This window comes from Myotis nattereri (assembly GCF_964212035.1).
Source record: "Myotis nattereri genome assembly, chromosome: 1".
NCBI classification, from domain to species: Eukaryota; Metazoa; Chordata; class Mammalia; order Chiroptera; family Vespertilionidae; genus Myotis; species Myotis nattereri.
The window spans coordinates 74,356,841-74,378,655 of record NC_138075.1 but is presented as its reverse complement, the minus strand read 5'-3'; the positions used below and the strand labels follow the sequence as shown (position 1 = coordinate 74,378,655).

Genomic DNA, 21,815 nt, shown 5'->3' with positions numbered 1-21,815 from the left:
TTTATGACTTGCACCCCCCAGACATGGTAGAGCCAGAATGATGAGGTCAGGGTAATCATAGGAGAGCTGGTGTCTAATATATTGTTGGCTCTCAGGGAATTGGTGTCAGTACTAGCTGCAAAATATAGTAGCAAGTGTTTTTCTGGGCGTAAAGGAAGATGATGGAAACAAATTATGCTTACCTGTACTTTCCTTTTCTTCCGTACAGTACTCTCTAGTGTAGGGGGTTCATCCTTGCCAATAATCTCAGAGAGGTCACCCAAACCCACTTCTGGCCCATGCTTTGAGCCACCTTCTTTCTTGGAGTGGAATCCAAAAAGATCTGACATCATATCCGCATCTCCTTTCTCACCCTTTAAAAAGTGCACTAGTTCCGTGGTGATACCCGTCTCGGTCACTTCTGCCCTCTCAGCTTCCAAAACATCATCATGGATACCAAACTGGGTTGGATCAGGCATGTCCCCCAGGATCTTGGTCACCCTGATGTTCTTTGCCCCTTCTACCAGGCCTCCTCCAAACACTGTGTTCCAGAGGACCTGAAAGATTCCCCCCAAGATGGTGAAGAACAACCGGAACAGCCCCACGAACAACATCCAGAAGAATGAGAAGAACACCTTTACCAGCTCCTTCACAGTCATCTTTTTCACCTTCCTGTATTGCTTCCTGAGGTTCTTCAGAGTTACCCTCTTTAGAAAGTTGGCAACATTTCTCTTCACTGAGGCACAGGCCATGGCAAATGCAGAGACAGACTCAAAGGATTTGTCATCCTCTTCTTCCCCCTCAATCTCTAATGTGTAAGAAGAGTCTTCATCTTCCTCCTCCTCCTCTTCTGGTCTGTCATTTGAGTCAGATTCAGAAATCTGAGATGCTAACTGCATTTCAAAGATGGTATCCTCACAGAAGTTCACAAATAGTTCCATCTTTTCCTGTTCCCCACCTTCATTGACAACATCGAAGATGAACTGTCGCTTAGATTCCTTCACTTGGGGCTTTTCCCATTGAGTTCGACTGGATTCACTGATCTCAAAATAAACACGCTCAATTTTCTTGGCACCACCCATAATCTCAATGCGTCCTAGGTATGGTTCGAAGTAGTTTAGCACACTTTCTGCTGGGTCCAACAGACACTTAAGGCGAGAATCATTTGGCATATGCTCCGAGAGATTTGTCAATAACACTGCCACATTAAACCCTATATCCTTGGCCGGCTCATGGAACCGGTCGACAAAATCAATGTAATTAAACATGTCATTCTCATCCGCTTCTGCACAAGAAAGGAGAAAGTCAATCTCTGACTGTGTGTACTGTTTTTGACCTTCCATGGCCTTCTGGAATTCTTTTTTGGAGATAATCCCTTTACCATCTGGGTCATATTCTTTGAAGGTGTCTGAGCTGGTTAAGTCTTTAAGTTTCAAGAACATGTCAAAGAATTTCAAGATCATTTCTACATTGGTAGATGACTCTACCAGTGTGTCAACCATCTGCTTGCCAATAGTTCCATTTACCACATTCCCTGTGAGGCAGGTTCAAAAAGACATACAAATATATCAATAAATCCAAGCCATTCTGTAACTGGTCAGGTATCTATTTCTAAAAGACTTATGTGCCAAATCAGTCAGCTCTTTTCTGACTGTGATAATTTGGAAATGGGCAGGAAGGAGCAGCAAGCCATAAAGACTACACCACTAGGAGCCCGGGGGATAGAAACAGAGGGAGAAGGAGATGGCTATCCCAGTGCCTTTTATCTGGCTTGGGGCCTGGGGAATGGTTTTGTTATTAGATTACTGGGGACACATAGGAATAAGTGGTGCCCCTCTCATCCCCTTAGACCTAGGAGAGTGACCAACTAGATGGCTGGCATACACACTGGCAGCCAGATGTATTGAAAAGCAATGGGGAGAGGGAGAGAATAGGGAAGAGCAAAGCTTAGAGGTTTTCCCCAGTTCATTCTGGCTTTCCTATTGTCATAAAATAAGTTGGTTTCAGGCTTTGTCCATCAGACCATGTTCCTCTCACTCATTTTTTGTTGATGAAAATTTGGCTTTCTAACCAATGTTATATGGCATGAATGACCTGCCAGGAGGATAATCTGTGTGATTACTATGGTTAGTGCTTGGACCAATTACAGTTGTGTGAATGCCTAGTTATACCAAACAGCCCAACCTTCCAGGAGGGACAGAAGCATCACCACCATGTCCTGAAGGAGATCCAAGAGTTCCTTCAACAGCTCGATTTGACTGGAATCCTAGAACAGAAACAGGAGATACCCCTGAGCTATCTGATCCCTCAGCAAAGTACAGGGCAGCGAGCAAGAAGAGCCTGCTCTGGAAATGCTAGATGAGGGTTGGGTCAATCTTGGGAATGAGTTCCCTTCTCATTGTGAATGCGGACGTCTTACCATCCACTGTTTGTAGCGCCGGGAAGCTGCCTGCAGCAGAGCATGGCCAATAGCATTCCTTTACAGCTTTCCTTTTATTAGCACAATGTGGCAGATTACCACTCGTTGTCCAAAACTACTGAACAACCCAATCCACCAAAGAGCTGTTAGGTATCTCTATAGTTTATGTTGTGCTTGATACTGGAGAAATGCAAGTGAGCTTTTTGGGAATACTATTGCAACCCAATTAAGGCACTGAGATTAAAATCACTAACTGGGTTCTCCTTTTTTTAATGGATTAATTTAGGTTCTCCTGATTCTAGTTGGTGGTGATCTGGGTGCCACTGGTCCCTTAAAATGTTATATAATTGAGGCTATTCCTCCGGATGGTTTTGATACTAGTCTGTTTGGTTTTAATTTCAGCATTGCAGACAGGGCATTGCCAAGTTAGCACTGTGCTTTGCACCCTACATCACAGAAGGAAAACAATCCTTGGAGGATCTGAGGTGGGCAATCAGAGGGTGAGATTAAAAAATGCATCTGGGCCACATTCCTTTTACAGACTCTCTTTGTAAAGACAGTTATTTGTCTAGCTCTTTAAATTTCAGAGGGACATCCCCCAGCTCTGGTGTATGTCAGCTTTATACGAAATAGATGTGTAGAATATTTGAGCTGGAAGAGACCTCAGAGATCAGCTATTCTAAATCCCAATATTTTACAGTTGATGAAGCAAAAAACCAGAAAAGGGAACTGGCTTTCTGAAATTTACTAGCGAGGAGGTGGCAGGACCTGTCTCCGGAGCCCCTCTCCATGCTGCCCAGCTGGGTTGACATAGGAGTCAAGCAGCTGACATGTTACTGCCGAATTAGCAGCCCTCCCAAGAACTCTCTCCTCCCGTAAGGCCAGAGTCAAAAGGGGAAAAAAATGAAAGGGTTAAATAGCACATTCCAGAAGGGAGGAGGCAGATGTGACAGCCTTGAACATTGTAGGTACACATTATTTAAATTGATGCTACAAATGTTATTCTAATCAGCCTGAAACATCCTGAAGTTCTCCCTCGTGTGTTGCCATGGAGAGAGACGATCATCTACTACATACACTACATTTATTTGTTCATAATAAATGCTCTCAGCGAGTCTGATTCATCTTGCCAGAGAGATGGGGAGTGGAAAGGAAAGGCGGAGGTGGGGAGGGAGGGGGAAGCAAAGGTGAGAGAGAAGGCATAGGTGAATTAAAGAGACATGCGGATAGCTGACAGACCAGACAGAGCCATCAATTGTTATAAACTGACAAAGCAGTGACAAGGAAGCAAATGTTGAGGCAATTATGAAATGGGTAGGTTGGTGGGACACAAGGAAGGAAGCTGCATCCATGCAAAAGCCCGTCTGGGACATTCACTCCTATCTCCCATTTAGACCCATGGTTTTAAAAATGAGCCCTAATCTGCTTGACTTTTTCAGCCAGTTGATCAAGCAGCGACATCCACAATGGGAATACCAAGGGGGTGAGGATTAACTTAGCATTTCACACCAACAACTCACTGGGGACAGGCTACAGTACCTGAGAGAGTTTCATCTGCATGTTAGCAAATACATGGAGGAAGCCGACCACCGCATCCCACAGCCTGCTGTGAGCCAGGCTCTGCTGGTTCCCAATGCAAGGGCCCTGTGGAGAGGAGGACATCCTATTTCACTGAAACATCATTAACTGCTCTGAAGGGCTTAGGAAGGGCCTGTGACACTAGTTTATATGAACAGATGGCTCCTCCCCAAAGTCACATATTTTGTGCTCAATATTCCCCCATCATAGGATCCTATGTCTAACAAAAGCCACTAGGAATTTCACAGTCCAGCGATGTCCAGAGATTTTCTTTTAGCCTTAGAATATGTTTTTCAAAGAAAATCTTACACTGAAGAACATCATTTAAAAAAGCTTAGTGCTCTGGTTGAACAAGACTGCAGGGCACCCCTGCCCACTTTCATCCACACCTTGGCTTACAAGGGGTCTGAGGAACTCAAGGGTTCCGTGGAGCCCACTGTGAAAATCAAGCCCTAGCACATCTACTATTACCTGGCAAAGCTACCTGGAGAATGCTATGACCACATGGTTATCTGCTCAAATAAAAAACAAAACAAACCCAAAACACTGAATAATATTCCTGGTCAATTACTTTTAGGATTTTCCTACTATTAACCTGAACTTCAGGTATAATACCATCTCTATCGTTTCTGAAAGCCAAACACAGACGGAAGACAATGACCAGTTTGCATTTTTCCTGTTAATATCCTTTCCAATTTTTGCAAAGCATTATTGATCTGATATTTCTTATTGTAAACTCTTCCTTATAGTTTATTTTTCCTACCTTTTAATCAATTCCAAAATCACCCTTCAGGAAGAAATTTCCAAAAAGAACACTGATACTATCTTATGTTCTGGAAATGTCTTGACAGAATTCTCAGGGAAGAGGTGAGCAGGAGAAATATTGCCTGCTTCCTTAAGTCATGAACCTTATTTAAAAATGACTGTTCATGTACATTTGGTATCTGATCCCTAGAAACCTCTAGATTCTTTTTGGAACAAAACCCTTTGTATAAAGAAACACACAAAGTGTCTGCTTTACATTAGGGTTAAGTGTTGCATGGGACATTCTGAAAACTGGAAGGGGTTCTGCAGAGAACAAATCAGATGCTTGTCAAGTCTGTTCAATATCCTTTGCAGGCATCTCACATTCTGTGACACTTCAGTTGAGTCACCTGTTTCTAGGTTTATCTCTCCATGTTTTTACCATCCTTGGGTGACAATGATCAATCTCTCCCTTAAAATCTTCCTTTAAATTTAATAGTCTTAGTTTTATGTTTATCATAGTAAGCAAATATGATCTGACTGTGCCAGTTGATTCATCCTACAGATCTTTAAGAAATGTATGTAACATCACTGAGGACTGTGACATGGCTACTGATATTATAGCAAATTACGCCCCACTATGTCCTCTTTGCATGGTAGCTATACTGCTGTAGGCAATGAATAGAGAATACTGTGAACAGAAAAAGAACGCTGCAAGTTCTAGACATTCAACCTGAAGTTCACTTGTGGACTTAACTGCCATTCACATAGCTTATGTGCTTCTGAAGTTACCCTTTGCACAGAGTTCATTTCTGACAAATTCGTAGGATGTCATTAATTCTGTTTTTAATCTCAAGGTGACATCATTTATGCCTGTATTCCTTCATTCTAGCAATCATTTCTCTACTCCACTGTCCACACTTATGGAACACCTATGATGTAGACATCGTGTTAGAAATGAGGAATTTTAAATTGAATGAGAACTTTTTGTCTGCAAAAAGTTTTCACTCAAGGAGGGAAAGCAAAATATAACTAGATAAATGCAAGTGTGACAATGATATGAATGAGTCACAGTGGGGACCCATAAGCCGTAGCTTCTCACAGAGTGTAGGTACTATTGGTTCCTATTTACAGAAAAGAAGTGTTGTCAGCAATAGGCTAGATACACAGTCCATCCGTGCACCCAAATGTTCTGTAGGGAATGTAGAGCATGGGGATGTTGAAAATGTTCTCCTTGTGTTTGAACATGCATTCTGTGCACATACCTGGATGTATTCTGTAAGAGAATTGAAAATCTGCTTTGTGACCACTAGAGCTTTGGAAAAATTGTGCTGTCCAGATTCATCGATGATGTCCTTCCCTGAATAGTACCAGTAGAAATCACTGATTGATTCCTAGGAACAGTCAAGTAGAGTTTAGTATTTCTCAGGCTTCAGTTAGTGTAGCTAAACTCAACATTCAGGAAGAATACACGATAATCCCACATCTCTAAGACCTCTACATTAAGACAGGAGCCTGGCACTCTGGGAAGAAGTACAGAAATAGCTGATCCCTGGCATCTCTGAAGGACAGATGTCCCTCTGTAGGAAAGAACAGATAGGATAGAGGACAGCTGGACCTGGGTGACTATGATATAGGACAATCTACTCACAGGAAAAATATACCCTAAAGATAAAGATAATGATTATCATCCAAATCATCATGACAGCAACAACACAATAACTAACACTATGAGTGCCAGGCACTGTTCTGAGCTTATTGTATATATTAAATCTCTCAATCTTTACCATCACTCTTTGAGACCCATTTTACAGATAAGAAAACTGGAACACAGGGAGGTTAAAATAGATTGCTCTGTTAAATGGTAGAAGTGCATGAAGAATCAGCAAAGAGAAAAGAGAATCCTTTTTATGTTTGTGTAGATTTTCTTGATATTATTTGGATTTTCCTTCAAACAATTTAACCAAGTGACTTCTCAACACTAAGAACTTGTAGACTCATCTTATTCGGACCACTTTCTGAAACTTTCTCCTAGTGAAGAATCTTTTCTCAGTCACAGGTTGTTTCATAGCTCCAGGACATGGTGGCTAGGTTTTCACTGGCAAAACTAAAATAAACCAGCATTTCATAATAGATGATATGGTTTTAAACCACTTCCCCCAGGTCAGTCTTCAAACATTCAAATACACGTTTAAGGCACAGCAGGTCCTCGAATAATTGTCTTGTTCAATGTTGTTAGGTTACACTATTGATGAGATGCTGTGGGAACTTAACTCTTGTTTAAATCAGTTAGCCTATGGCAAAATTGGTCCCATTATAAGTTGTTTCACTTAAACGAACTTATTGATGATGTTGAGGACTTACAGTATTTTACTTCCTCTTACTGGGGTTTTACTATCTCCTGGGCCTCCCTGACCTCATGTAACTACCTGTCTTTAGCTTTTGGAAGTACATCTGAGACATGCCACCTTCCAAGGCCCACTCACCTGAAGACGCAGAAGGTAGTCCACAGTGCTGATGATGATGTTCACGGTGGTGGTGTTACCCATCTGAGTCCGCAGGAAGTTCTGAAAGTCTGACAACAGCAGGGCTGGGTCAGACCCTGTCTCTGTCTTGCCTAGAGAGCTGGTTGTGCTTTCTTTGCTAAACTCAGCAGAGGTACACTATGTGAAAAACCTCACAAGGGCATCCTGTTTGGGTCTTGGTGGATCTTGCAGGACAGAGCTCTGACATGAGCCCTCCCATTCCAGTGACACCAGAAACCGGACCTATTGAGCCTTGAGGGCCTTGACAGAAAGGGCTGTTAGTTTCACATCTGCAGATCCTGGAAGCAGCTTAGGCTGGGTGGCACTAAATAACTTTAGTCATGAGTTCAAGGTCGTTTTACATAGGGTTTCTTATTTAGGAATGAACTAACTGTTGTCCTTAAGTTAGCAACTGCTGGTATTGAATGTGGCTTCCTAAATGGAATCAGAATTTTGCACCTGAATGCTGTTTTCCCTTGGCAAATCTATCCGTTCCACTTACCATTGTTATGTCCTTCACAAAGCAACTGTAGGAATCTAAAGAGATCTCGTGTGAACTCGTCATTCTGGAGTACTTTTTCACCTTGAAAACAGAGGAGACTGGTGAGCATTTGCTTGCTTCTCAACACAGAACACCTTCTAATACAAATGACCACAAAAATGCTTCAGGAGCTCTGTCAGATTCTTTGGAAAGGGAACTTTGGATGAATGCTGGTCAACCTGATTAACCCGGAACTGAGGCTGCACAACACAATGATTGGCAAAGCTAAAATATTTAGCCCCAGGATGCACTTGTAAGGAAAATAACCAGGCTAGTGGCAGGAATGGTTCTCAGACCATAACCCATGCTTGATAGATGGAAAACCCTTCTTTAATTAAGCATCAAGCTGTTGAGTTAAACAAGGCATGCAACCACTGAGCCTATAATGTGTTGGAACTGAGGCAATTAAATCAGTCCTTTAGGATGCACACATGGTAGGAACTCAAGCCAGAAACTCACTTACCACGCTCACGAACAATGACTGGTGATAAGAGAAAAAGAGAAGAATACAAAGAAAACCATAAACACCATGATAAACTGTCTTTAGCTAGCACTGGCTCTTTGAACACACCCAGCCTGGATGATGGTTTTATCAAAGTTACTGATGGAAATATTTTGCCGAAATGGAGCAAGTCCGCTAAGATCAAGGAGCAGGGGCTCTAACGGGAAATAGTTAATTAAGATTTTTTTCAGGAAGAGAGTGGCCTTCATATTCATTAGTTACTTACGTGTTCCTTCCTCAGTAACCATCCCCAGGCCTTCAGCTTTATTCTGCCTCTCAAATGCATTCAAATCAAGGACACTTGTAATAGACAAAGGAAAGCAAGGTTCAGGGCTGCGCACTCCGGGAAAATAGATTTCTAACGTCAATGCACCTATTGACTAAGATCCTGTCCTTGGGTTTTAACAAATGCACTAACACATCACAGTGTGTTTGAAAGTCTAACAGTGTTTCCCAAGGAAACCTAGTGCTCACAGACCTTGTCACATCCGTGAGGAGGGGCAGAAACACTTGTGGTGGCTGTCATTTTGTCCAGTTGGAGTCCTTTCTTTTGGATGAAGATTTAAAAAGGCTTTTCAAGTAAAGAAGAAACTATTTGTTTCTTATATTTTTCAAGGGAAATTTACAGTAAACTGCATTAATTAATGTTCAACTCCCTACTTTCTCTCAGAATCACAAGGAACTGGAGCTTTTAGAGCTTAGGATGAATACTGATGGAGAGTGCTACAAATTTCTAGATTTCAACGGTCAAACCCTTTAGGATTCTGTATCATTCAGGAACCATATAGTAGGTGAGATTAAGCTTTCTGGAGGCAACGGTGTCCCTAGGAGTTCCTGAACTTTTAGCAAGTTGGTTTTCATTTTAAAAAAAAAATATATTTTATTGATTTTTTACAGAGAGGGAGAGAGATAGTTAGAAACATAGATGAGAGAGAAACATCGATCAGCTGCCTCCTGCACATCTCCTACTGGGGATGTGCCCACAACCCAGGTACAAGCCCTTGACTGGAATCGAACCTGGGACCTTTCAGTCCGCAGGCCGATGCTCTATTCATTTTTGTTCCTACTTTCCCCAACCTTCCTAGTCATGGCCACCATCAGTCAGGAACCCCTAGTACAACCACCAAGCTTAATAATGAGCACACTATGTGATCATATTATTTCCAATTATGGCTCATTCTATTTCTCTAACAAACTCTAGCTTCTTCCCCCAATCTGAAAGGTTTCATAGAACATAAGGTCTCACAAGCTATAGCTCTTAGGGAAGCTGATGGCTGAATCCATTACGATTCTGCAAAACCTAGCCTGCCTTTTACCATTGAGCAAAGGAAATGACCATCAGCCTGGAAAGACATTATTGGAAAACCCAGAACATCTTTTCCCCTTTTAGGGGGTCACAGACATTCTGCAATTTAGATGAACTTAAAAGAGAAAACAATGAAAATCCCTGTTGCCATCTTGTTGGTTCTTCCCAGAGCCTACTGTAAAAGGGCCGGTTCAATAACACAAATGACCCCTTTCATTTTGGTTTTGCTGTCAAAAAGGATAACACAGAAAAGGGCATTTGGACATGATTGCTTTGAAGCAGCAGTTCTGATTCAGGAGGCAATTTAAGCAACAGACATTTCTGACCCTTACTCCATCACGAAACACCCATTTCAAATGTTTAAATTTCTCTAATGCTTAAATGTTTACAAATATGTATTATGTTTATAATTGGCTTAAGTCTATTAACATACCTTCAAACTTCTGTTAGAACTCATTTGGCCTATAAGGGTATGTCACCTGTCCCTTCAAGACATCCTTATAAATGAGTTTAACAATATTAAGTATTGCTGACCACCAAGGGAACTCTTAGGAATTTAATTGAGAATTTCATGAGCAATATGGAACTGAACTGCCTTGATTTTTGCCACCCGAGTGCACATGCACAATTTTACCCTCAGTGAGTCAGGTCTGGCAATATTACATTTTCTTTTTCTAAGAGAGGTAATAAACAAATTGCTCTCAGTGGGGGTGGGGGAGGTAAGAACAACGGACGGTACTGCAGCTCAAATATACTCCCTCCAGCCCCAGAGTACAATACTTACCCAATCAAGTAAGGTTAGTAAAATTATGAAGTCCACCATAAGAAAGAATGTTCAAATTTTCAATGGGAAAATGTAATGTTCCATTTTAAAGGATATTAACTGGAGGCAAATGAGCCAGATAATTATAACTTTGAATTATTTTTAGAATGAGTTGCAGACTGTTCAGAAATATATGTGAAAATTAGAAAATAAGCTGACACTTTTCTTAGATTTCTGGCTCATTTCTGAAATGAGTAAGTATGGTAACATGACTTTTTGTTTCATTTGTCATTAGGTTCAGCCATGAGGGGAGGCTTACACACTTCGTAATATGCATGGAAAGTTTAATGCTTTGTTTTTTAGGCTATGACAAAATGTTCTCATGTTAGGATGTACCTCTGTCAAAATATGTACCCACCAAATATCTATTCAGGCTCCAAGGCCAGTTAAGGCTAAAGATTAACAAAGTGCTTAATGAAAACATAGCCTTGAGTCATAATGAGGCATTCATCTTCTTTCCCATTCTTTTCTGGTTTGATTTTTATGAGCATACTAGTGGCCTGGTACACAAATTTGTGCACAGGGGAGGGGGTGTTCCTCAGCCCAGCCTGCACCCTCTCCAATCTGGGACCCCTCAAAGGATGTCCTACTGCCGGTTTACAGGGATTGGGCCTAAACCAGCAGTCGGACATCCCTCTCGCAATCTGGAACTACTGGCTCCTAACCGCTCACCTGCCTGCCTGCCTGCCTGATTGCCCCTAACCACTCTGCCTGCCAGCCTGCTTGCCCCCAACTGCCCCCTGCTGCCAGCCTGCTTGCCCCCAAATGCCCCCCTGCCAGCCTGGTCACCCCCAACTGCCCCCCCTGCTGGCCTGCTCGCCCCCACCTTTCCTCCCCACTGGCCTGCTCACCCCCAACTGCTCCCCTGCTGGCCTGCTCACTCCAAACTGCCTGCCCCGCTGTCCTCATCATCTCCAACTGACCCCCAGTGATGGCCTGCTTGCCCCCAATGGCCCTGCCCCCCACCAGCCTGATCACCCACAACTGCCCTCCCCTCTTAGCCTCTAACCGCCTCTACCTTGGCCCCGCTACCATGGCTTTGTCCAGAAGAATGTCCGGAAGGTCTCCTGGAAGGTCTCCCAGTCTAATTAGCAGATTATCCTTTTATTAATATAGATAGAGGCCTGGTGCATGTGTGGGGGCTGGCTGGTTTGCCCTGAAGGGTATCCTGGATCAGGGTGGGGGTTCCCTTGGGGCGTGGGGCGGCCTGGGTGAGGGGATGATGGCTGTTTGCAGCTGGTCACACACCCTTCAGGGTGGGGGTCCCCACTGGGGTGCCTGGCCAGTCTGGGTGAGGGGCTGAGGGCTGTTTTCAGGCTGGCCATACCCCCTTCAGGATGGGGGGTCCTGCTGGGTTGCCTGGCCAGCCTTGGTGAGGGGCTGATGGCTGTTTTCTGACTGGCCAAGCCCTCCAGTGGGGACCCTCACCCCGTGAGGGTGTGGCCAGCCTGGGTGAGGGGCTGAGGGCTGTTTTCAGGCTGGCCACACCCATTCAGGGTGGGGGTCCCCACTGGGGTGACTGGCCAGCCTGGGTAAGGGGCTGATGGTCTTTGCAGCCTGGCCACGGCCCCGGGGCAACCCAGGCTCCCAGACCCTCCTTGAGTGGAGGCCACAGCGACTGGAAGCAGGTATCTGGGAATTATTTATCTTCTATAATTAAAACTTTGTAGCCTTGAGAGGAGCTCACAGCTGGCCAGGACAGGTGGGAAGCTTGGCTTCCTCCATCACCAGGGGCAACACAAGCCTCCTGTTCGCTCCAGCTCTGTGGCCACTGCCATCTTGGGTGGGTTTATTTGCATTCTCGCTCCTGATTGGCTGGTGGGTGTGGCTGGTGGGCATGGCTTGTGGGTGTAGCTGAGGTACGGTCAATTTGCATGTTTCCCTTTTATTAGATAAGATATGCTGAGGAGAAACTCACACTCAGTTCTGAACATAACAAAAAAGGAGGTGAGGGTGAGTAACAAGCCAACAAACAGGTGTGTGTGTGTATGTGTGTGTGTGTCCAATGGACATTACATTTTCCCCTCTGAATATTATTTGAATATCATTTTGAAGGCTGGAGGAACAATACCCATGCATCCTCTTCACTTTCTTCAGTAGGTGACTCCTTTCTCAATAATTCTATGATAAGCCAACTTACTTCATGGCCCTCCCCATCTCATTTCCCCTTCCTTTGAATAGTGAAGAGTTTAAAAACTGCTGTGGATGGTTTTCCCATATTTACCTGCAAGACTGCATAAGACCAGAAAGGCTTTGAAAGAATCCAGCATCCTTTTTCTCCTTTAGGTAATCTAACATTTTCTGCAAGGGAGACACATTTTAAAAGGAAAAACAATGGGAACTATACCACAAGTACTGACCCTTCTAATTGTAATGGAGAAATGGCAAAGTCCTAGTCAAGCAGGCACACTGAGTCAGATCCATGGTGGTGGGTTGTTACCCTGTGGACTTAAAACTGCCATGTGTCTCCCCACCCCGCTTCCTACTTAACAGAACCTGAATCATTAGGGTGGACATTTCTATAAAATCCACTGGCATTTCTGCTAGGGCAGCATAGATCTTTCACATTCACAGACTTATAGTTTGAAGTCTCTCCTATTTGGGAATAAGCACCGAGACCACGATTTAGTCATGTTTATGGTTGTGAGGTATAATCTGAACAGCTCCCACAATGAGTTTGACACACTGAAGCAAGGAGCTTAGCCAGTAATGAGCCTCTCTGAGAGCTCAGCATTTCTTTCACAATCAGACTTTGTTTCCTCTCTTCTCTGTTACTGGGAGGGCAGGAACTTTGTCTGGCAAAATAATATTTCTTTGTTTTTAAAAGGCCCTTCAAGAAAATCAACTGATGGGGTGGTGATGGAGAGGGGTATCTTAGGAAATGGTAGTTCTCTCTTTTTAAAATGTTTTTATTGATTTCAGAGAGGAAGGGAGAGGGAGAGAGAGAAACATCACTGATGAGAGAGAATCATCTGTTAGTTGCCTCCTGCACGCCCCCTACTGGGGATCGAGCTCGTAAACCAGGCACATGTGCCCTGACTGGGAATCAAACTGTGACCTCTTGGTTCATAGGTTGACCCTTAATCACTGAGCCAACTGGTGGGGTAGAAAACGGTAGTTATTAATAAAACATTTGTTTGGGATTAATAAAGGCTGGGAAAAATTATATTCTATAGTGGTAGTTATGAGTTTGGATTCTCAAAAGCCCTGGGATTTAAGGCTCATGAATGCCAGGAATATTTGAAATGTCACACAGACATCTGCACACAGATGGTTTGAGCCAGAGCCTGGAGTGCCCAGGAGGCACTGGTGCATTCCTGTCTTCTGCAGCCAGTTCCAATTCAGATTGTTGAATGAATTCCCTGTGCCAGGCACTCTGCTCTATGCTAATGTGTTCTCATTTACTGTCTGGTGGCAGGGGTTTTTATGTGTATCACTCACTGCTGCACCCTGAACCCCTAGACTTCAGGGCATCGTCAGCAATCACTAAATTGTTGTTGAATGAATGAATGAGCAAACAACAGGTATGTGGGATTATGAACCCCTCTTAACTGAGCAGGCTCCTTGCTCACAATAGGGCAGCTAATTCAATGAAAAGGTTGAAGTAAAAATTTAAGATTTAGAAACGTCTTCTAGAGCATAATTGTGCAAAAAAAACACCACATTTAATGGTGAAAAAACAAAATATTTTTCTCTTTGAACCCTGTGTCAACCCTCTCCATCAAGTACACATTTGCCTATCAACTCCCAGCCTGGTTTGATCGGTGTCCCCAGCTATTCTGATCTAATTGGCCACTAAGGACAAATACCAGCAAAGATGATTCTGGGTGGTGGCCCCTGTAGCCGAGTCAATGCCTTTTCCCTGAAGTGTGACCACTGTTGATGGGAATACCCCAGGAAGCCTGACTTCCTCCGAGAGTCCCCATACCTGTTGCACGCCAGCGTTGCCTCCATTCAGAATGGCAATCCCCAGCTTCAGAGTCTCAACCACCATGGGGCTCCGCTCACCTGTCGTGGTGAAGATTCGATTGAATCGCCAAGGAAAGAGAGGGTAAATCCCACCTAAATCCCACCAATGGGGCTTTATCGGGACTCTTTCATTTCACAGTGTGAATTCTCGGTGGAAGTGACAGAGGCCCATCCAGAAACCCCGGGAACCACCTTTGCTGGCGCTTATCATCTGAAGGACCATCTCGGCAGCCCCGCGCTCATGCAGCCGCGCTTGCTGATAGAGGGTTTTCTGCTTTTCCATTTCTTTTTCCTGGAAAAGATACACAGAGAGAAGGTTTGTTTACCCCCAGGGAACTCCCTGTGAGGAGGTAAGTTGAGAGAGATAATCTTTACTTGCCTAAGGAAGGCAAAACACAAAGCAGAGCTTTGAAGTTTATTGTCAGAAGCTACTCAGCTTTCCAGAACTGTCCACCCGCAATTCACTCATATTTTGATGACTAATTTTCCACTTTTGATAAGAGAGGCAACACGGTCTATTCCTCTTTTATACAATGATTATAGGAAGTGACCTCAGGTTAAAATGTGTTTGATTCCAATGTCCTGCCATACAAAGAGACCTGCGGAGTGGTCACCTGGAGTTTCCTGTGAGACTATAGAAAACACCCACTTACATAGAATGTTCAGACCACAGTTAACAGAGACTCTATTGGATATGGGATACTAGAATGCCAAGGCTTTCCAGAACTGTAATTGTATTCATTTATTGTCACTGTTGTGTACTTTGTCTATAAGAGAGTACAAGTCAACTAATATAGTTTTATCTTGGGAGATTTAGGGTTCTGCACTGCCTCAAAAATAAAAGTCGCTATTACTGTATTACATTTACAGATCAGTAGGGCCAAAACCATCCCAGTGTCTTCGTTGCTTTGAATTTTCATTTTTGGGTGTTTGAATTTGTCCTTCTTTGGCCTGTTACTACCATACTTGGGTAGAAGTATAAACTTTCCCAGAAGAACTAACCTAGTGGGTGGTTTGCTGACTGACTGGCTGCCTGTAGCCTTTCCTCAGGAAGGCAGACAGACAGATAGACAACAGAGCCACAGTTAACAGAGTGCCTTATCCAGGCACACTTTTGTGTTTGCTACCAGATACACATGGTGGGTGGGCCACATGGCTGTCAGCACCCACCTCTGAAGGCCCGTTGGCTGGCTTTGGAGGGTGGCCCTGTCTCCAATCTTAGTGAAAACTTACCTCAAATGTTTTTTCCTTGTCTTCCTCCTCTTCTTCATCCTCCCCATTCTGACAACTCTGGATTCCATAGAACAGAGAAAGGAGACAGACAATCACATTGCAGGTGGACCTGAAAATCAAGACTGTCTCACTGTGCAGCAGGGGACAGGATGCAATTCACAGGACCTCACACATGTTGTAAAACCAAGAACATTCTGACCACTGCAGGGCAACTTTCTACTCTAAGTGCACCTTTGCAGTTACGAAGAGGTTCAGAAGTGAGAATGGGAACACCAAGACCACACAATTAATGAGGACCCATCTGGTTTAAACAGAGACCTGAAGTCTCTCACCTAGTCAAGTTCTAGTGTCAATCAAAAGATAGGAGCAGAGGGAGCTGTCCCTTTCTGAACAAGAACCAGGGGCTTGGGAAGAAGATCAGAGACACCTAGAATGTAAATCCCAAAGTGCCCCTTCCCATCGTGGCCGTGTGGTATACCTGGTCAAGGAAAAGGTGCTCTGTACCCCAACACATTCCCCTTTCTGCCTGACATGAAGGTTTCCCATTTGAGAAGGAGCAGTTCCCTTAGCCACTTAGCATTCCAGAGGTCACAGTCCCTCCATGAGACACAGAAACAACATCTCCATGCTGCCTCCTTTAGAACACTAGGATCTCCCTCTAGTTTCTGAGCCTGTTTCCGAAGTACTGAACTTCCTTTGCCTACAGATGTGTTTGAACAGTTGGATGCATCTGAACATTGAGTGAAAATGCCAGGGCGGTCTGTATGTCCAAGTCCTGGTTTAGATCTGTCATGTGATCTTAGCCACTAGTACCCACTGTTTCTTCAAAGCCTCAAGGTTTCTTAGGAGGACAGTGGAGTGGTTTACTAGTGTCACCCGTATGGCACATGGACTGTGCTCTGCCTGGAGCTCTCATCATGACGAGTCCCAGGCCTGCTGCTCAGCATGACAGATTCTGTGCTGAAGAGGTCTAAGGAGGGAGAATGACTGAGACAGTGGGCAGGTGCCAGGTGTACCTTGGCCATCATGCTGGAATAGGAGGTGTACAAAGGGTCATCTTCCAATTTGCTGGAAAGAATAAAGGAAATATTTAGCAGGCTACCTTCAAGGCCCAGTGGAAAAGACTAAGAGCCACATATATCTTGAATGATATATATATACTAGTGAATTAATTAGAACCCCCCACCCCCCTGATTCTGAGAACCACTCTGGGAATCTGAGTGGGCACTGTCTTGCCATGGAATTCGGGGAGGAAGGTTACAGTGTGAGCTGCTTAATCTATAGACCAGTGAATGTCTGGCATTATGATGAGAGGGCTGTGGCTTATGGGGTTTCCTAGATCAGTGATGGCAAACCTTTTGAGCTCGGCGTGTCAGCATTTTGAAAAACCCCAACTTAACTCTGGTGCCGTGTCACATATAGAAATTTTTTGATATTTGCAACCATAGTAAAACAAAGACTTATATTTTTGATATTTATTTTATATATTTAAATGCCATTTAACAAAGAAAAATCAACCAAAAAAATGAGTTCACGTGTCACCTCTGACACGTGTGTCATAGGTTCGCCATCACTGCCCTAGATGCTTCCTGATGGCCAACATGAGGGCAGCAAGGAGGGCGACTCAAATCTGGCAGCCCCCCTGCAGGCACTGCCATCCGTGAGAGGAGGGCGTGGGAGGAGCGGGTGTCCTGATGGTGCTGACCTCCTCTCCGTGAGAGCATTGCGGCTGAAATGGAGAACGATCTGGTGCAGTGGGTCTGGCTGCTTTTCTGCCTCCGCCTCCTCCTCCTCTTCCGCCCTGGGGGATTTCTACACAGACCAATGCAGACAGGTTTTAGGCGTGGATTTCAGCATGTGCCGCACAACTGCATGCGAGCAGAGAGAAGGCAAAGCGCAAGGCACAGAGTGCGTCAGACTACAAGCACAAAGAGAAACCACTATGTCACGTATTTATTTCAGGACAGAAGCCCGAAGGGTGCAGGGTTCGGCATATAAATGGATATGTTTTTTACAGTCAATCAAAGGAACATTCCAATTTTGGGTTAAAACAAGATGAAAGGAAAAGCCAAAGCCTGACTACAGCCGAGGTCCTCCACACCCCAATCAGCAGGACTCATGCAAGCTCTGGGCACCCGAACTCAGGAGGGCAGCCCTGGACAGTCATTGAGAGGCTGGGCCTCTCACCTGAACTTGCTCTTGGAGAACTCGGCTGGAAAAGGGGTTGGCCAACAGTGACACAGCCCTGGGGCCATTTGGGGGCTAATACTATTCTAGACTCAACCTGGCTCAACATTTCTCTTTCCTAACCTCACTCCTGATTCTAAAATTCTTGTTCCTGAGAGATGCCGTCCTGAAGCTGCTAGCCTTACAGTTTCTTCTCTTGTCAAGTCTCTATCTCCTTTTACAGAAAGGGCTACAGCAGCTGATGCCAGAGGTAAAAGTGAGCTCTCTAGCACAGCCAGCAGGGTGGACCATATTTAGCAAACTGGGGAGAACTGCATAGATTGTGTGAATGGTTCAGAAGAAGTAGACAGCCGAATGATGCTCACTGTGCACTTCACACTAATCCACAGACTGACGGGCACATATGAAAACAATGAGGGCCATGAAAGACAAATGGAAGGAAAGTAGGGGAGAAAACATGAAAGGGAATAAAAAAGAGGGGCAGAGGGGAGAAGAAAGAGAATGATAGGGAGATATAAAAAGAAAAAGAAATGTGGGAAACAGTGAATATGAGAAACACAGGGCAAGACTAACAGAGAGAATAAGGGATAAGAGAAAAATATAAGTGAGAGAAATAAAAAAAAGTGAAAAAATAATCAACCATGGTTCGGCTAAAGGAGAGGAGCGTTTATTTTTTTCCTGGACGGGGATGAAGCTCTGTGGTCTGCTACAGCTCCCTGCCTTCCCCCTGGGGTATAATTGTAAGTAGTTTTACAGTGTGAAGTCTGTTAGAGATGGGGCAGGACACATTTTCTGAGGGCCAACTACAGAAACGTGGAATGTAGGAAGGGGATTTAGATGTGCCTTCCTAACATGGATGCAAGGCCTGGGCTCAGGCTGGTGGCCTCCTTTGACCAGTGGTGCTCAAAACTTAACTCAGCGAGAATTTTCCATGGCATGGCTGTGCATCCCAGGAAATATTAGTTGTTAATAATGATGGCAAACAGGACAACAGTGACTAGCACCTCCAGGTGAAATTCATTCTCTGGCTCTTATGGCCATTAGCAGGGCTTCCCCCTGATAATTTATGCCATTAGTTACTTTCAAATTCACACACTAGATTTTTTGCGAATCTTTAACTGTTACAACGCACACACGAATACAGAAATCAAAATCATTCACACCCATATCTGCTCCCAGTTGAGTCAGTACTTACAGCCAAATCCTGTACTAGTCTCTCTTCAAAGGAATACTCCTCTGTTTCTATCCAAAATCTCTGATAGCCATGGAGGAAGAGGTTAATAGAGCGGTGCCTGAGCGGAAGGGGTGAGAGTGAGGTCAAGAGGGATCCATGGGACACCTTACTTTAGTTTGGGAGGTTAACAGTTAGTAAGCAGAAGGGACTTTTGTACAATTCTTATCCTCTGATTGGTCAGAGTAGCCAGTAGCACACCACCATAAGCATTTATTTCAAAGAAACCAGAACCCTCTAACACAGTGCTCCCTGAATGTCTGGGGCACCTTCTGAATGAACTAACAACGGTTAGTGGAAGGCCAGGAGGTAACCATGATCCTGGTCTCACAAGGTCTTTATCACATTTCCCCTCTGGCCAAGGAACAGTCCAGAAGCATTTGTTTAATACAGCAATTTGGTTCTTCCTTTTTGGCCGACCACCTGTCCAGGTGATCCCATCTAAATCATGCTGACGGTGAGTGGGTTAGTCTCAGATATACTTTACAGGGCCTCCAAGGAGCCATGCCTGCAAGGCGCTCCAGCTTTTACTTAGGAAGTCAAGGCTTGGGTGAGCTGAGCTCATTAGCATGACTCCAGTGTGCCCTGTGGGTTCTGGCTGTGGCCCTGGTTGCTGAAAACGCTGAATAACTGGCACAAGTCACTCGCTCCCTAGAAGCTAGGATTGACTTCTGGGAAAATTAGCCACGAATAGCAGTCAATGGGTTACCAATTGAGGATAGCAGTGAGGAGGGAAGCAGAGAAAAGGAAGATGAAGGTTAAGACCAAAATCATCAAGACCCTGGCCATGGTTTCCCGTAGAACACAGCCATTGCTAGCTTTCTTTAAAATCTGACCAATCAGAGTTGTGTAAAAAAAAAATTGTACAACTTTGTGTGTTTATGGTAATGTTAAATCATGGTCAAGGAAGGAGGAGTGTGCAGAGAATGAGCAGGTCCCTCCAGAGGTTACATTACCATTAAAATGGGTATAAGCCTGTCATATTGAGTTTTTTCATTAACCTTTTCCAGCCAAACCCGTTGAAAGGTGCTCAGGAAGAAATTGTTAATTTTGTGTCTGGAGAAAAGCACACAGGTTTTCTTTTAAAAACTAACACCAGAGAAACAGTTTCCACATAATAAAAGCAATCCCGTTAGACCTTTAGTTTGGAAGATTCCATGCAGTCTACGACATCACAAGATGGAGAAGAGGTGTGTTCTCCCCCATTAGCTCCTTAGATAGTTTTTGTTGTTGCGGTGATGAAATCTCCTTACATTCCTCCACCCAAGGGGAAAATCCAGGGCAACCCCCCAAAACAACTAGGTTAGGGGTGGGGATGGTCACATTTCATCAAGGACACAGTGAATTCCTAAACTTACTGTTACCCACACAAGGGTAGAGTTGTTGAAGGAGCAACCAAAATATGAAAGGGTGGTAGGAACATCCTCAGTGTATTTAAAGAAAAAAAACGAGCCCTTGTTTTTGAGAGATGACATTTCTTCCTAGCTGGTCCTGGAGACATGTGCTTAGAGCTGAGCTCTTCTGGAGGCCCAATTAGCACTACGTCACGCACGAATCCCCACCAGAGAGGAGTGTGCATGCCTTCTGATGTTTCACCACTTCTTGAAAACAGACAAAACCCTGTGCTTTTTGTTTTTTTCTACTGGGCTATGAATTTCACTGTTGTTTTTCGGCCAGGACTTCAGCAGCCTTCATTCCCATGACAGCTTGACTTAATTTTCATCTTTTTATTAATGAATTCTATTTGATTCTGTGGTGCCTGATCCCCTTCCAAAGACACTAGTCTGTTTTCTCGAGTGCCCTGGAGAAGCAAGTGTGTCTCAGAGGCCATGATTCTCCACCATCTTCAAAGACCCCAAATAGGGAAGCTCAATTGGCCAGTTGACTCAGGAGAGGGTTACAGGACACTCTGGACAAATGATGGCCAAGATGCACAATTTGGTAAAAGTAAAATGTTAAGCATAGAAATAGTACTTTATCTGATTTTCCAAAAAACCAAAAACCTACCTGGGATTCAAAATGTACTTGTCCACATCAATTTATTTTTCTCAACCAGGTGAGGATGTTCCTATTGATTTGAATGCTGATAAAGCCGAGGCTGAGACACAATTATCAGCTTTGTTTACTGATCACAGACCTGACCTCACTAATTCTGAAATTAGTGTGAGGATGGAATGTGATCACATCACCAATGACAGTGAGTCCAAGGGGTCAGTGCTGGCCAAATCTGTACTGGTACTTAGCACGTGTGTCCACACACATTCCAGACAGGCCTTCACATATTTTTAAACTCAGAGTGTGGACTAAACACCAGGATAAAGGCATCATGTCCAAGACTAGCCTCTTGGGACAGTGCCCTTTCTTCACCTTGAAGGCACATACGCTGCAAAGGATTCTCAAGTTACATTTCTGCACCTGCTGAGGAAACACAGTGATTTTGGTGTCATCCAAGTGCCTGAGCAGAGAAATATTGTTTGATCTGTTGATGGAATTTAGAAGAAAGTAGTTGAGAAAACAGTTCCCTTACTCCAGGGTGTCTTTACATCCTCACAGAGAATCCCATGTAGGTAAAACTAGAAAGTTTCCATATGCTTATGTGGCTGACTTCATGGTGCAAAACAGTGAGCTGAGGAAGGCATGGGGTACTAGGGAATCTCATCTGGTCTCAGTTTTTATGCTTACCTTGATTGCCTTAGCAGGCCATTATATCACAAGAAGACTGTAATGGCTCCATGGGTGAAGGACTCCAATTTCTACCTTTTGGATCATGAGTGTCAG

General features: G+C 44.1%; 1 protein-coding gene across 1 annotated transcript in view; it reads right to left on the bottom strand.

Annotated features, from left to right (window-relative positions):
* The window catches only part of RYR3 (ryanodine receptor 3), a 548,626-nt gene that overhangs the window by 26,221 nt on the left and 500,590 nt on the right, over nucleotides 1-21,815 (bottom strand). The window contains exons 74-87 of the mRNA XM_081108039.1: nucleotides 19,002-19,098; nucleotides 17,325-17,431; nucleotides 16,636-16,687; nucleotides 15,620-15,676; nucleotides 14,579-14,678; nucleotides 14,346-14,425; nucleotides 12,642-12,718; nucleotides 8,515-8,588; nucleotides 7,748-7,828; nucleotides 7,207-7,295; nucleotides 5,986-6,114; nucleotides 3,938-4,042; nucleotides 2,164-2,245; nucleotides 183-1,513 (exon numbers count right to left, since the gene is read on the bottom strand). Coding sequence (XP_080964165.1) covers nucleotides 183-1,513; nucleotides 2,164-2,245; nucleotides 3,938-4,042; nucleotides 5,986-6,114; nucleotides 7,207-7,295; nucleotides 7,748-7,828; nucleotides 8,515-8,588; nucleotides 12,642-12,718; nucleotides 14,346-14,425; nucleotides 14,579-14,678; nucleotides 15,620-15,676; nucleotides 16,636-16,687; nucleotides 17,325-17,431; nucleotides 19,002-19,098 — 2,461 coding nt within the window. The remainder of the gene's footprint in view (nucleotides 1-182; nucleotides 1,514-2,163; nucleotides 2,246-3,937; nucleotides 4,043-5,985; nucleotides 6,115-7,206; nucleotides 7,296-7,747; nucleotides 7,829-8,514; nucleotides 8,589-12,641; nucleotides 12,719-14,345; nucleotides 14,426-14,578; nucleotides 14,679-15,619; nucleotides 15,677-16,635; nucleotides 16,688-17,324; nucleotides 17,432-19,001; nucleotides 19,099-21,815) is intronic.